A 12,513-nucleotide genomic window follows, 5' to 3' on the forward strand; every position below is an offset into this window, starting at 1 on the left:
GCAGAAAGAGCCTGAAGCCTGCCAACACGGGAATGGGCGGCACCATTACACTCCACAACCAGTGCCGGAAACGCACACGACCGCGCAGTGGAGTCAGGGTAGGTGGTGGCAAGGTGACAAGGCACGACTTGGGAAGAGCTGGCCTCCCTGGGCTCAGGCTCAGAGATCAGTGACTGACTGCGCTGGCCCTTCATGGGGGGCCGAGCTGGGCTCCACTCTGCCCTTCCCTAGAGGATTCCGTGCAAGGAGGCGACCCCACCCCGGGAGAGCCCACAGATCCCAGTAACTCACCGAGCCTCAGTTTCCTCATCTGCGGAAGGAGCACCACAATGGCTAGTTCACAGGACCACTGCAGGGACTGGGTCATGCGGCAGCAGAGGGAGCAGGTGTACACACTGATTCTCTGACCTCCTTTTCTTGAGGGGCAGCGAGGGCAACAGGGCCCTCAGTCGGCAGAGGAGTGCGGCAGGCGGTGAGCCGCGACTCCGCCTTCCCGGGTGGTCCAGGCTCCCCAAGCTCTCCCTCCATTATTCTAGGCCACCCCTGGAGCATGGGACTCAGGCCAGAACCAATCAGCGCACGGCATTCCTGGGCCACAGTGATTGGCTATGGAAAAGTCCCGTGACCTAATCCCAGCCAATCAGAGTGAAGCTCAAGACCGTGGCAGGAACCTTCAAAAACTAGCTTCTGTTTCCCACCAGGGGTGTGAGGGGTGTGGGGACAGCCGCAACCAGTGGTCTCCCAGGGAACAGAGTCCCACAGGGGAGGAAAACTGGACGAGTGGGGTTCAAGGGGCACCACTCCACCCCTGAACTACCTACCGAATCCCATGAGTCCTCAGATGCCTTTTTTATGTGGTAAAATCCACCTAATGAAAAAATTACCATCTTAATCACTTTTAGTGTTGTTCAGTGCTATTAAATGCATTCCTAACGTTGTGCAACCATCACCAGAACTCTTGTTTTCTTGTAAAACTGAAACTGTAACCATTAACAATAACGCCCCATTCCCCTCTTCCCGCCCCCCCACCAGCCCCTGGCAACCACCTACTGGCTGTCTGTGATTTTAAGGACTCTAGGTGGAAGACAGATGAATCTGGGTTTCAGACCACTGATGCACCCACACCATTCTGAGGGCCCACCACAAGGGAAATGGTGTGGTGGGGCAGGGTCACAGGCTGCTACTCTGCCCCCTTGAGCACAAACCTCTGACAAGTCAGCCTCCATCATGGCAGCCACAGGTCAGTGCATGTCCCTACCCCGCCCAGGCAGGGAAGAACCCCTAGAAAGCTCCTTCCCTCCACCAAATCACTTCCAGTGAGAAGTGGTAGGGAGGCCAGCCAGAAGGTTGTGGACGTCCTGGAAGGGGGCATGGGGTGGCGGTGATAAAGTCATGCTGGGTTTTAGCAAGTTTCCCACCCCCTGCCGGCAGGGAGCCCTGGCCGCATCTAATGATCCTGCTGCCAGCCCGCCTCCCAACACTTCCACACCTGCCTCTGGAGGCCCCGTCAGGGGACCTCAGGGCCCACACGGGGAATTCACACTGGACTTTGTTTGCCCAAATGATATCAACACACTGAGAAACACAGTTTCTCTGAAGAAACGATGGGGGATTCAGCAGCAAGGAGCCCACACTCCCGGGGGACAACAATCTCTCAAGGGAGGTGGGGCTTGGGCTCGCCAGGGTCCCCACCTCTCCCTCCTCCAACCCTGTCCCCTCACTTGTGTCTGCTCCCCATCTGGCCCCTAAGGCACCTGGAGTTGCCCTGGAAGGGTCCCAGAAACGGTTAACTCCAGCCCCCAGTTTCCACTTTGACAAAATGAGGCCAATGGTGGGAGGATTTGCCCAGGGTTGCAAGATGACTTGCCAGAGCCCAGCCCAATGTCTCCTCACCCCCACCCAACACTTCCCCATACAGGACCAGGGCAGGGGGGGCGGTCTTCCCTACTTGGTTTGATTTAGACCAAGGGTTTTAAACTCAAGTTTCATGAACCCCAAAGTAGGGGCAGGAAAACTATAAAACCCATGTTGTGCACAAGTACCTTCCTATGGGTAAGGAGGCAAAACTTTCAGCCATTCTCCAAGGGAGCCTTCCCCAGTGAGTGTGGGCATTCTGGGATTGGCAAGAGAGCAGATGAGAAGAGATGGGCCAGCCCTGGGCACTGAGGAACACAGGCTCTTGGGGGCAAGTCTTCAACTTTGTCCTGTATAGGCTTCTGGCCCTCACTTCCCAGGAACTCTCATTTCACAGCTCCCAGCTGAGCTCTGCCCAGCCAGACCTGGGCCCTGTGGACATAGGTGGGTACACATTACCCATGGTACAAGTTACCAAGAAGCACAGGGTGCAACCTGGCATGAGAATGCCTAGGATGGCTTCCTGGATGAAATGCCATTTAGCTGAGAACTACAGAGTGAGTCAGGTAAAGATGAAGGGATAAGAGTGGTCCAGGCAAGGGCACAGCCTATGCAAAGACTCTGAGCTGGGGGTATCCTGTGTTTGGGGAACTAAAAGCTCAGTGTGATGGGGCACAGGCATGAGGGGGACACAGCGACAGACGAAACTGGAGGCCACTGGGCGGGGTCATAGGTGGCCTTGAACACAAGGCCAGTGGGTTTGGATGGTTTTTTTTTTTTTTTGGATTTGGATTTTTTTTTAAGGGCAATAAGAATCAATGAGAGATCTTAAGCAAAAGAGTGACATGATTTAATATATGGTTTATGAAAATCAGTGTGGCTGCTGGGTGGAGAAAGAGCTGCTAGAGAGACCAATTAGCAGCAGCTGAGGATCACAGATGCAAAAGACAGGGCTTGGGGTCATGCATGGTGGAGAGATGGGAACGGGGATAAAGTCCAGAGATATCTAGGATGGTGGCTGGCTAGATGTATGGATCATGGAGAGGGAGGAGAGGGGTAATCCTGGGATTCTCACCCAAGAAAGGGTGGAGTCTGGAGGAGAGTAGAGACTGTATTCCATTTCAGAAGCATGGGGTCACCTAGGGAGGGAGCCCTGGAGGGAGCTGCACAGGCAGGTTCTGGAGCCCAGGAAGAAACCTGGACATGGGGACCTGGAGTCCAGGTGGAGTGTGGTGGCAACTGTGTTCATCTGCCCAGCACATTCACCTTCCTCTTGCCTTTATATAAAACACCCATCCATTCCAGAGTTTGGGGATTTGGCCCTCACTTTCAACCCCAAAGGTGAGCAAGAGACTCAGGCCAGGCCTACATCACAACGATTGGTTTAAAAAGGGGCCTATAATCTAAGCAGGGCCCATCAGAGCCCTCTCCAGGATGCCAGCAGGAACCATCCAGAAAGGAGTGCTCTCCATTTCTGATGGCTACCATGGGAGGCAAGTTAAGCCAGGAGTTGCCAGTGACCCCCCCACATGGGGAAGGCCATGTTGAGACAAACACAGAGAGTGGCAGAGCTGAAAGGCAGAGAACATGTGCTGAAACAAGCCCTGAACTCCTGGATCCAGCTATGCCTGAAACTCCTCAGGACCCCAAGGATAATTGGGTCCATGACATCCCTTGTTTATTTCATTCATTGTAAGCCAGTTTTCTGTCACTTAAACTGAATGAGTCTTAAACAACAAGAAAAGTAATAAGCCGTGGAGGAGGCTGAGACTACCCTGGGCAGCAGTGAAGATTACCAACAGCAGGGGCCAAGCAGGTACCTCTGCTCTTCTGACCTGAGGAGCTCCAAGACCCAGGGAACGTGGAATGTCCCACAGCCCCTCTTTGGTGTTCCTGAGATCCTCTCTCTGCCGTCCAGGCAGTGCCAAGGCAGGGTGGGAGGAAGGAAGACCCTACAAGAGATGGCTACAAGTCCTAGGCACCCTCACCCCCAGCCCCACAGCCCGAGCCTGCCGCACCTGCCTGCCGCACCTGCCTGCCCGACTCTAGCACCCGAGCCAGCTGGAGCTCAATGTGTGGCCTCGAAAGCAGGAGTCTTGTGAGGAGAAATGAAACTCCTCTCGGTCCCTTAGGCCAGCAAATGACTTCTCTCTGTAGACCTTAGTGATTCTTAATGTCTATAAAGACCGGACAGGGTGCCTGGGTCCGACTGTTAATTTAATTGAATTAAATTAAGCATCCAACTCTTAATTTCGGCTCAGGTCGTGATCTCAGCATCCTGGGATCAAGCCCCGTGTAGGCTCTGCACTCAGCGTGGAGTCTGCTTGGGATTCTCTCTCTCTCCCTCTCCCTCTGCCCCTCCCCAACCCCGCTCAAGCTCTCTAAAATAAATAAATAAATAAAATATTAAAAAAAAAAAGACTGGATAGTGTAGGTGCCTCTCAGAGGAGCCCCAACCCACAGGGCAGAAGCCCTTGGGCCTCTCTGAACCTCAGCCACACGATGGGGGCTCTGCCTCAGAGAATCATGGGGGCTCACATTGAGCCCCCAGGGAAGGGTGGACACTGCCCTCCCCATCAGAGCTCAGGATGGGACCAGAGCTCAGAGGCCAGACACTTCCCACTGCCCAGCCCATGAAGACTTCCACCCACTGGCCCTATCGGGCCCTATAAGGCCAGAGAGGTCCCCAGAGCTGCCCTGAGGTGGGAGGCAGAGGGGAAGCTGGGTGCTTCAGCCCCACTGCCATCACCCAGCTGTGACGACTCAGGCAACCTGCCAGGAGCTGCAGGCTGGAGCAGGTCAGCAGGGTGTCAGCAAGCCACTCAGCCAGCAGGTCTGCTCCCAGGTCCCATAAACAACAGACAACACCCCTGACTCAGAAGTTCTCCAGAAGTCAAAACAGGGAAGGTAAGAAATACTTTAAAGAAATGCATTTCTTCATTTTTATTCTTTTTGTTGGCATGCAAAAAACAAAAGCAAAAAACAATAAGATGTAGTGAGCATGATCTTGGAATCAGGCAGACATGCATTCAAATACCGACTGCAAAGCTTGAAGCAAGCTCTCAGCATTAGGAGCCTCAGTTCATTCATCTGTAGAATGGGGATAATATCAGGCATAGGCCATAGGATGTTGTGAGGATTGAACAAGGCAATGCAGGCATAAGGCACTCAGCAGGGAGCCTGGCACATAGTAAGGAGAGCCAACTATGACTTACTATCATTACTATTATACTGTTCTTACAACAGGCTCTCGTTGGGTTATAAAAAATAACCTTTTATTTATTTATTTGACAGCGAGAGAGAGAGAGAGAGAGAGAGAGAGAGAGCATGAGTGGGGGCAGACAGAGGTTGAGGGAGAAGCAGACTCCCCACTGAGCAGGGAGCCTGATGCGTGGCTCAATTCCAGGACCCATGAGATCATGACCTGAGCCAAAGGCAGACGCTTAACCACCTGAGCCACCCAGGTGCCCCCTCACTGGGTTTTTAATGAGCATATTTAAATAATATGAAATTAGCACACCTATCATGTGGCCTGAAAGGTACTAGGAAACTGCAGTGTGACATGCAAGAATCTTTCGTTAAGCCTAATTTTCTCAGGCATCATGAAAAGACAAACCTTAACCTTTCCTTGTGAATATTATGAATAACTTCTGTCTAATGGCTGTAAAAAAAAAATTCTGGAAACTCTGCATTTACCAACCTCTCTGAGAATAAAGTGCACAGCATGTCTTATGAAGCATGTCTTCATGTGGCATTTCTTGAGTCTGCAGTTCTACCTGACTCCAGAAGAATCTACATCTTGGCAGGCTCAGAATCCCCATGTCATATTAACTGAGGGAACAGCATCTCTTCCACTCTCCGTTTCTGGGGCTCTGCAAATCCCATGTTCTGCTCCTCACAGAAGCACCAGCCCCAGGCTGGCCAGAGTGATAGCCAGGTCTCAGCTGGAATTATTCAGAAAAAGATGTCAGCCAGCCACTCCTGGGCCTCCCAGACTCACCACAGAAGGACTGCACCTGAGAACAAAGCCAACACATAGGAAGACTGAGGCAGGAGATGGCAAGTGTCCTGAGGACCTAGCGGGAGCACCTGGATTCAGCCATACCTGAAGACTTACCATTACAGGAGCTAATAACCTCCCAGTTTTTTGTTTAAAGTAATTTAAGCAGCCCATCACTTGTAACTGAAAGGATCCCGACAGATATAATGAAATAAGTTTCCCCTCGATTAGGAAACTGCTGTCCACGGAAAACAAAGCTACTACTACCTTCCTTTCTCTTTTTTTAAGAATTTATTTATTTATTTTGAGAGAGAGAGAGAGCGTGCACACGCATGAGCAGCTTGGGACCCTGCTCCATGGGTTTCTCTACACATCTTCCAGGAAGACATGTTCTGCCAAGAAAGGGTTCCACGGTCCCATTTGTGTGGGAAATGATGGATTACTCAGATTACCAGACATGTCTTTATTATGGAACTTCTGAGATCCCAATGGGCCCCCTGAATCTCCCAAGCTGAATGCAGGGTGCAGAGTCTCCCACACTGGTTGTCCACTGACACCCCATTTGCGAGGAGCAACTTGTGGTGAAATGTGTAGAACTCTTGCAGAAATGGGGCCGTTGAGCCTTGCTTCTCAAAAGGCAGCCTGAGGTCCAGGAGCATTGGCCTGGGACCTTATTGCAGAACTTGGGGCGACTGGGTGGCTCTGTCGGTTAAGCATCCAACTCTTGATTTTGGCTCAGGTCATGATCTTAGGGTCTTGAGATCAAGCCCCAAGTTGGGCTCCGCACTGGGTGTGGAGCCTGCTTAAGAGTCTCTCTCTTTCTCCCTCTGCCCCTCCCTGCCCCCACTCATGCTCTCTCGAAAGAAAAGAAAGAAAGAAAGAAAGAAAGAAAGAAAGAAAGAAAGAAAGAAAGAAAGAAAGAAAGAAAGAAAGAAAAAGAAAGAAAGAAAGAAAGAAAGAAAGAAAGGAAGGAAGGAAGAAAGAAAGGAAGGAAGAAAGGAAGGAAGAAAGAAAGAACTTTAGGCCCCACCCCAGATGTGCTGAACCAGAACTTGCATTTTAACAAGACCCCTGGGGATTTGCGCACACACTACAGCCTGACATACCTGCTTCGGTGTGTTTTGCTATCTATGAAGGAAGAGCGAACACTGCAGAGGCAGGGGGCCTGTGTGGCATGGTGGTTAAGGGCCTGGGTTGTTAGGAGAATGAGATGCATTTATCCACATAAGGCCTATTGGGAGGAGTGCACAGGTATTGCCCCGCTCAGTACCTTCTACCTGCCCCGACTTGGGAGCCCTGTGGCACAAGAGGCTGGAGAGAACCAGGCTAGATTCCTGCCAGCATGGGCTCTGTGGTCTTGGGCAAGTCATTCAACCTCCTAGACCCTCATCCAGGCATCTGCAAACCAGGGATGAGGATCCTTCCCCTGCAGGATAGCTGTAGGGACCAAGACTTTGCATTATGTATAGAGCCCCAGGCCTATCGGTGATACACAGAGAAATTCAAAAGTTTAAGGAATTAATTAGTATAAAATGGGAAGAGACACACCAAAACAAAAGGAAGGAAGGAGGAAAAGGAAGGAAGGAAGGAAGGAAGGAAGGAAGGAAGGAAGGAAGGAAGGAAGGAAGGAAGGAAGGAAGGAAGGAAGGAAGGAAGGAAGGAAGGAAGGAAGGAAGGAAGGAAGGAAGGAAGGAAGGAAGGAAGGAAGAAAGAAAGAAAGAAAGAAAGAAAGAAAGAAAGAAAGAAAGAAAGAAAGAAAGAAAGAAAGAAAGAAAGAAAGAAAGAAAGAAAGAAAGAAAGAAAGAAAAAGAAAGAAAGAAAGAAGGAAAGAAAGAGAAAGAAAGATAGATGGAAGGAAGGAGGGAAGAGTAAAGATCTAATATCGATGCCCCATTATCTCCAGGCCATTTTTCATCGACAGCATTCAAGGCCCCTCAGGCAAGCCCCAGCCTATCTTCCAATTCCCGTCTTCTTTCCAGCTGCCTTGCCCCTGGGCAGGAGTGTGGCCGGTCCTTGTGACATCTCACCATGACTGTCCTGACCAGGCTAACGCATACCTGGTACCTGAGCACATGTTCTTCCCTCTGCTAAGATTGCCAACCTGCGCCTTTGCCGGCTGCCAACTCATTCTCCAAATAGCCCCCAGGAGCCCGCGGTCAAAGCCCTGGCCAGAGTCGCCCCACAGCCCATCAGTGGCCCCGAGCCCCAGGTGGGCACGAGGCCAGCCACACCTCTGACCAGCACAGGGGAGAGAGGGCACTAGGAGGTTCTGGCTAAACAAACGAATCACCAAATGACAGAGACAAAGCCTCCCTGAAATGCTCTCCATCAGAAATTTCTCAGTCCACAGGAGCTGGCCCACCTACAGACTGCATCCGAGTCAGCTCCCCGAACCCCTGGAGTCCCCAGCACTGATTTCCTTTTATTTAGGAAATTCACCTGCAGCATCAAATGAGACACACTTATGAGGCCCTGGACGGCCTCAGAGACAACGCACATATAAAGGGCTGCACCATGATAACCCAACTCCTCCAAGGACATTTATAGTCGTTTGCAACACGCCTGGGTTCTAACTAAATCCAGCCAAAGGCAGTGATTTTCCGAAGCAACAAGTGACATTTCCTGTGTCTCCATAAAAAGAACACCAGCGGTTGTAGGGCTCTGGTGTAATTGCAGGCTCTGCAGGCAGCAGCAGGACGAGCCTGAGGACGGGGGGCTTGGAGGGCCAGCAGGGCTGGGAGAGCGGCCGCTCACTCGGCACAGCAGTGCCCTGAGCCACAATTAGAGCAGAACCCACGGTGGGCGGCTTCCGATGTCTGGCCAACCACAGCCAGCCTGACCACCGCACCCCCAATCCAAAATAGAAAACTGCAGTGGTTTCTGCCATGTGCCAGGCCCCGGGGCGGCTGGACAGAGCACCGCCAATGTCAGCCGCCTCCCCACGCATCGATCCAGGCTTCCTCTGAGGCCCCCTCATGCCAAACCGTGGGCCCCGTGGGCCCCGGAAACAGGAAAACGTCCCAGGACTCCAGTCACGCTGGGTGGCCCAAGCAATCCCAGGAGGGAACTCAGCCTCTCTCCTTGTTCTTCAGAGGCTGCCCGTGGGCACCAGAGCCTGCATTTCCAAATGCTCCCCTTGGCTCAAAATAGAGAGAGAAAACCGACTTTTCAAATTACCAGCTGGAGTTCAACAGGAAACCACAGCATACAAATCAGTGGTTCCCGGTCAGCCAGGGGGCAGAGGGATAACTGGGCATTTCAGCACCACTGCCTGCCTACTCCCTGGGCCGGCACCACCTGCACACACAGAAACAAGAAGACGGACTGCCAGCACACGTGCGCCCTCGCACACATGCACACACGCTAAGATGCACATGGACACACATTCAACAGATGCCCCGACACCCAAGGGAGCAGAGACCCACAGATACATACATGCACGAGACACACAACGGCATTCACATATTCGCCCGGGTAGCCAGATACGAGCACACGCCAACATTCCAAAATACGTGTACACATGCACACACTCGTGGAGAAGGACACACAGCTGGTTACAATAGGAAGACCTGTGCCCGGCGGGTGTAAGGGAGACCACACTCAGGAGACTCTGACCCACTGCATAAATCACCTCTCTCGGACCAATCAAAGTAACTTGCCTTCGGGCCAACCCCTTCCTTCGGTGCCCGGTGCTCCCTACACACAGGGGTGCAGAGGAGATCCTCAGTGCAGGCCTTGGAGTCACGGGTAACCAGCGTCCAAATCCCAGGCAAGGGCAGTGGACAGAAAGGAGCGAGAGAAGTGAGTACTCACCAGCCCGTCGCAGTTGCTGAGCGCCACGGAGGAGGCTTCAGCCAGGCCCGCCACGTCTCCGACGTAGAGGCAGGTCCCAAGCAGGGGCTCCACGCGGGTGGCGCCCGACTCGCCTTGCCATTCCACCGTGGCGCCGGGCGCCACGAGGCGGGCATTGGGTCGCAGCCGCAGGTGCAGGTCTCGGCCGAAGACCGTGACATTGTAGAAGAGGCGGCCGCCGGGGTCCTCCTCGTTGTCTCCAGGTAAGCCTGGGGTCTGGACAGGGGCGGCCCTGCGGGCCCGAACCCCCGCCTGGGCCGACGCCGCTGACACCACGTGGGACACCAAGCGGCCCTGGGCGTCAGTGCGCACCGGCACCGCCAGGATGCGCTCCGCTCCGTGCCCCAGGGGCGCGCCTGCAACGGGAAGAGACGTTAGACCCGCCAAGACCTCGGAGCCCCAGAGCCCCGCCGCCAAGCCCCGCAGCCCCCCAGGCCCCCCCACCTACCACCACCACTGGGAAGGGAAGGGCATTCTGCCAGGCAACCCCCAGAAACTAGCCTGCACCTCCCCGGCCTTGTTCCGACTGGGAAGGGGCGTTAAACGGGGCCACCACTCCGGAGGCCCCCCGCCCCCAAGCAGTCCCCCTCTGGGACCCTGCCAGCCAAGCGCTCTGCCCCCTGCCCCGTTCCGGGTTGGGGCTCCGCGAGCTCCTCACAGTTCCCATGGGGACGGCCCCATCAGAGCTCCCCCCCCCCCCGCCCCTTGAACCTACCGTCCTCGGCAGGGCGTGGGGCTGCTCTGAAACCATTGCCGGTTGGCCCCTTACCCGTGCGCCTCGCCTCTACCCCTCCGCGGCCCCTCGCCGCCCGGGCGCCCTCACGGCTCCCCTCCCGAGCGGCGAGGACTCGGCTCCCCCGGGCACGCGCGGCCTGTCCTCCGTGTCCAGCTCTCGGTTGGACCGATGCCGGGCCTCCTCCCCGCGCGCCCGAGGGCAAGGAGGGGTGCAGCAGGGTCCCTCGGATCCTCAGGGATTCCCTCCGGGGCGCCCCATCAGTCCTCAGGGCCCACGGCGGCGCGCTCAGCACCCGACTCCTCCCGAGCGTCCCCGGACGCGAGCCCCGGCGCCGCCTCGCCCTGGCTCCCCAGGACCCGCTGGGGCTAGCGCTGCACTCTCTGCCGCGGGGCTTTCCCGGCCCTCCATCTCCTTGCTCCGCGTCCCGGGAGCCGTGAACGCTCCGAGGCTGCCCCCGGCCGGAGGCGCTCCGGTGCGCCGCGGGGCGCCCCCTGCGCGACCAACCCGGCCCCGAAGTTGGCCAACTTGGCCCCGGGCGGGGCGCGCGGAGTTTGCCCAAGTCGGGCTGGACGACGCCTGGGGAGGGGGCCGCGGAGCACGCGCGGCGGGGCCCGGCCGACGGGGGTCGCGGGGCGTGGGGGCCCGGCCCCACCTACCTGGGGGGTCGGCGGCGGCGGCGAGCCGGGCGTCCGCGGGCGGCGGCGGCAGCAGGAGCGGCGGCAGCAGCAGCAGCAGCAGCGGCGGCAGCAGCAGCGCGGGGCAGAGCAGGCGGCGAGCGGCTCCCGCCGGCGGATCCATGGCAGCAGGACCGCAGCCCGGGCCCCGCACTCGCTGCCGGCGCGAAAGTTCCCCGCGCGCCGCCCAGCCCACATCTGGGGGCAGCTGGAGCCGCCCGCAGCTGCAGCACCGCAGGGCGCGGGGCGGAGGAGGCGAGGCGCGGAGGGGAGGGCGGGGGAGCGCGGAGGGGAGGCGGGGAGAGGGAAGGAGCGAGCGAGCGAGGGAGGCGGGAGGGAGGAGAAGGCGAGCGAGGGGGAGGGCGGGGACGGCGGGCGCCTCAGCCTGCGGTGACCCGGCGCTTCTTGGCGCGGCCGCCGCCACCGCCGCCGCCTCCCGCTTCCCTCCTCGCGCCGCCGCCGCCGCCGCCGCCGCGGTTCCCGGCTCGCAGCGAAGCAGAGACACCCCGAGGCGGCGGCAGAGTAGCGCCGCGGGCCGGGCCGGGGGAGCCCCGCCGCCGGCCACCATCGGGCGCGCCCCGCGCCCTGGCGGCGCACAACCTCGGAGGAGCGGCGCCCTCCTGAGCATCCCCTCCCAGAGAGTCCGTGGGGCGCCTGGGTCCCACCCGTGAGCCTCGGGGCGCAAAGAGCTGCCTCGCGCTCTCTGGGCGCCCAGGGCAGGACAGGGCGCAGGAATGGGACCGGGTTGGGGAGGCCTGAGATGGAAACTCCAGACGCTTTTATAGGAGGGTACATGCACCGCAGGGACTATCCCAAATACCAACTTTTACCCTTACAGAGAGATGCAAGGTTCCTTCGTCCCCAACTGCTCTCTGCCTGAAGTTCCTGGCCCCCTCCAACTGCCTCCCCATCCCTCTATTGCAGCCTCTGAATACAGCCTCCTCCACCCAGACGTGGGCCCTCGCTCCCAGAGCTCAGTCAAGTTGCTGCCCTCACCTGCCCTGCATCCTGAGCCTCCTGGCCTTTGCATTCCCAGGCCTGCCTAAAGTAGCCTCTCTGCACTCCACCCACCTTTTCCAACTCAGCATCCAAGGCATCCCTCTCCATCCTGGAGCAAGTTTGCTGTCAAAGCCCGTCCACAGATGGAAGCCCTCCTCTCCAGCACAGCCTTTCCACTGCCTAGAGTCACGGTCCTCCCACGGCTGCTGTCCCCTGGCACAGTGACCTTCCCTCCCCAGGTCCCACCTGGAAACCCCCTCCTAGGCATGTGTCTGTCGGGAACATCTCTGCTGCGTGTTCTCAGACTTCTTTGGATGGTGGACGCCTGTCCTTTTGGATTTTCTCATTCGCTCTGCCTCAGGCCTGTGTGGCCAACGGCTTTGGGGTTGGCCTTCGTC

General features: G+C 56.7%; 1 protein-coding gene across 1 annotated transcript in view; it reads right to left on the reverse strand.

Moving 5' to 3' along the window:
- Nucleotides 1-11,349, reverse strand: part of ADAMTS2 (ADAM metallopeptidase with thrombospondin type 1 motif 2) — a 221,796-nt gene extending 210,447 nt beyond the window's left edge. Inside the window, exons 1-2 of the mRNA XM_027604731.2 lie at nt 11,099-11,349; nt 9,668-10,062 (exon numbers count right to left, since the gene is read on the reverse strand). Of these exons, the coding sequence (XP_027460532.1) occupies nt 9,668-10,062; nt 11,099-11,240 (537 nt within the window). The 5' untranslated portion in view covers nt 11,241-11,349. The remainder of the gene's footprint in view (nt 1-9,667; nt 10,063-11,098) is intronic.
- Nucleotides 11,350-12,513: the final 1,164 nt, after the last annotated feature.

The sequence above is a fragment of the Zalophus californianus genome, chromosome 5 (assembly GCF_009762305.2).
Source record: "Zalophus californianus isolate mZalCal1 chromosome 5, mZalCal1.pri.v2, whole genome shotgun sequence".
NCBI lineage: Eukaryota > Metazoa > Chordata > Mammalia > Carnivora > Otariidae > Zalophus > Zalophus californianus.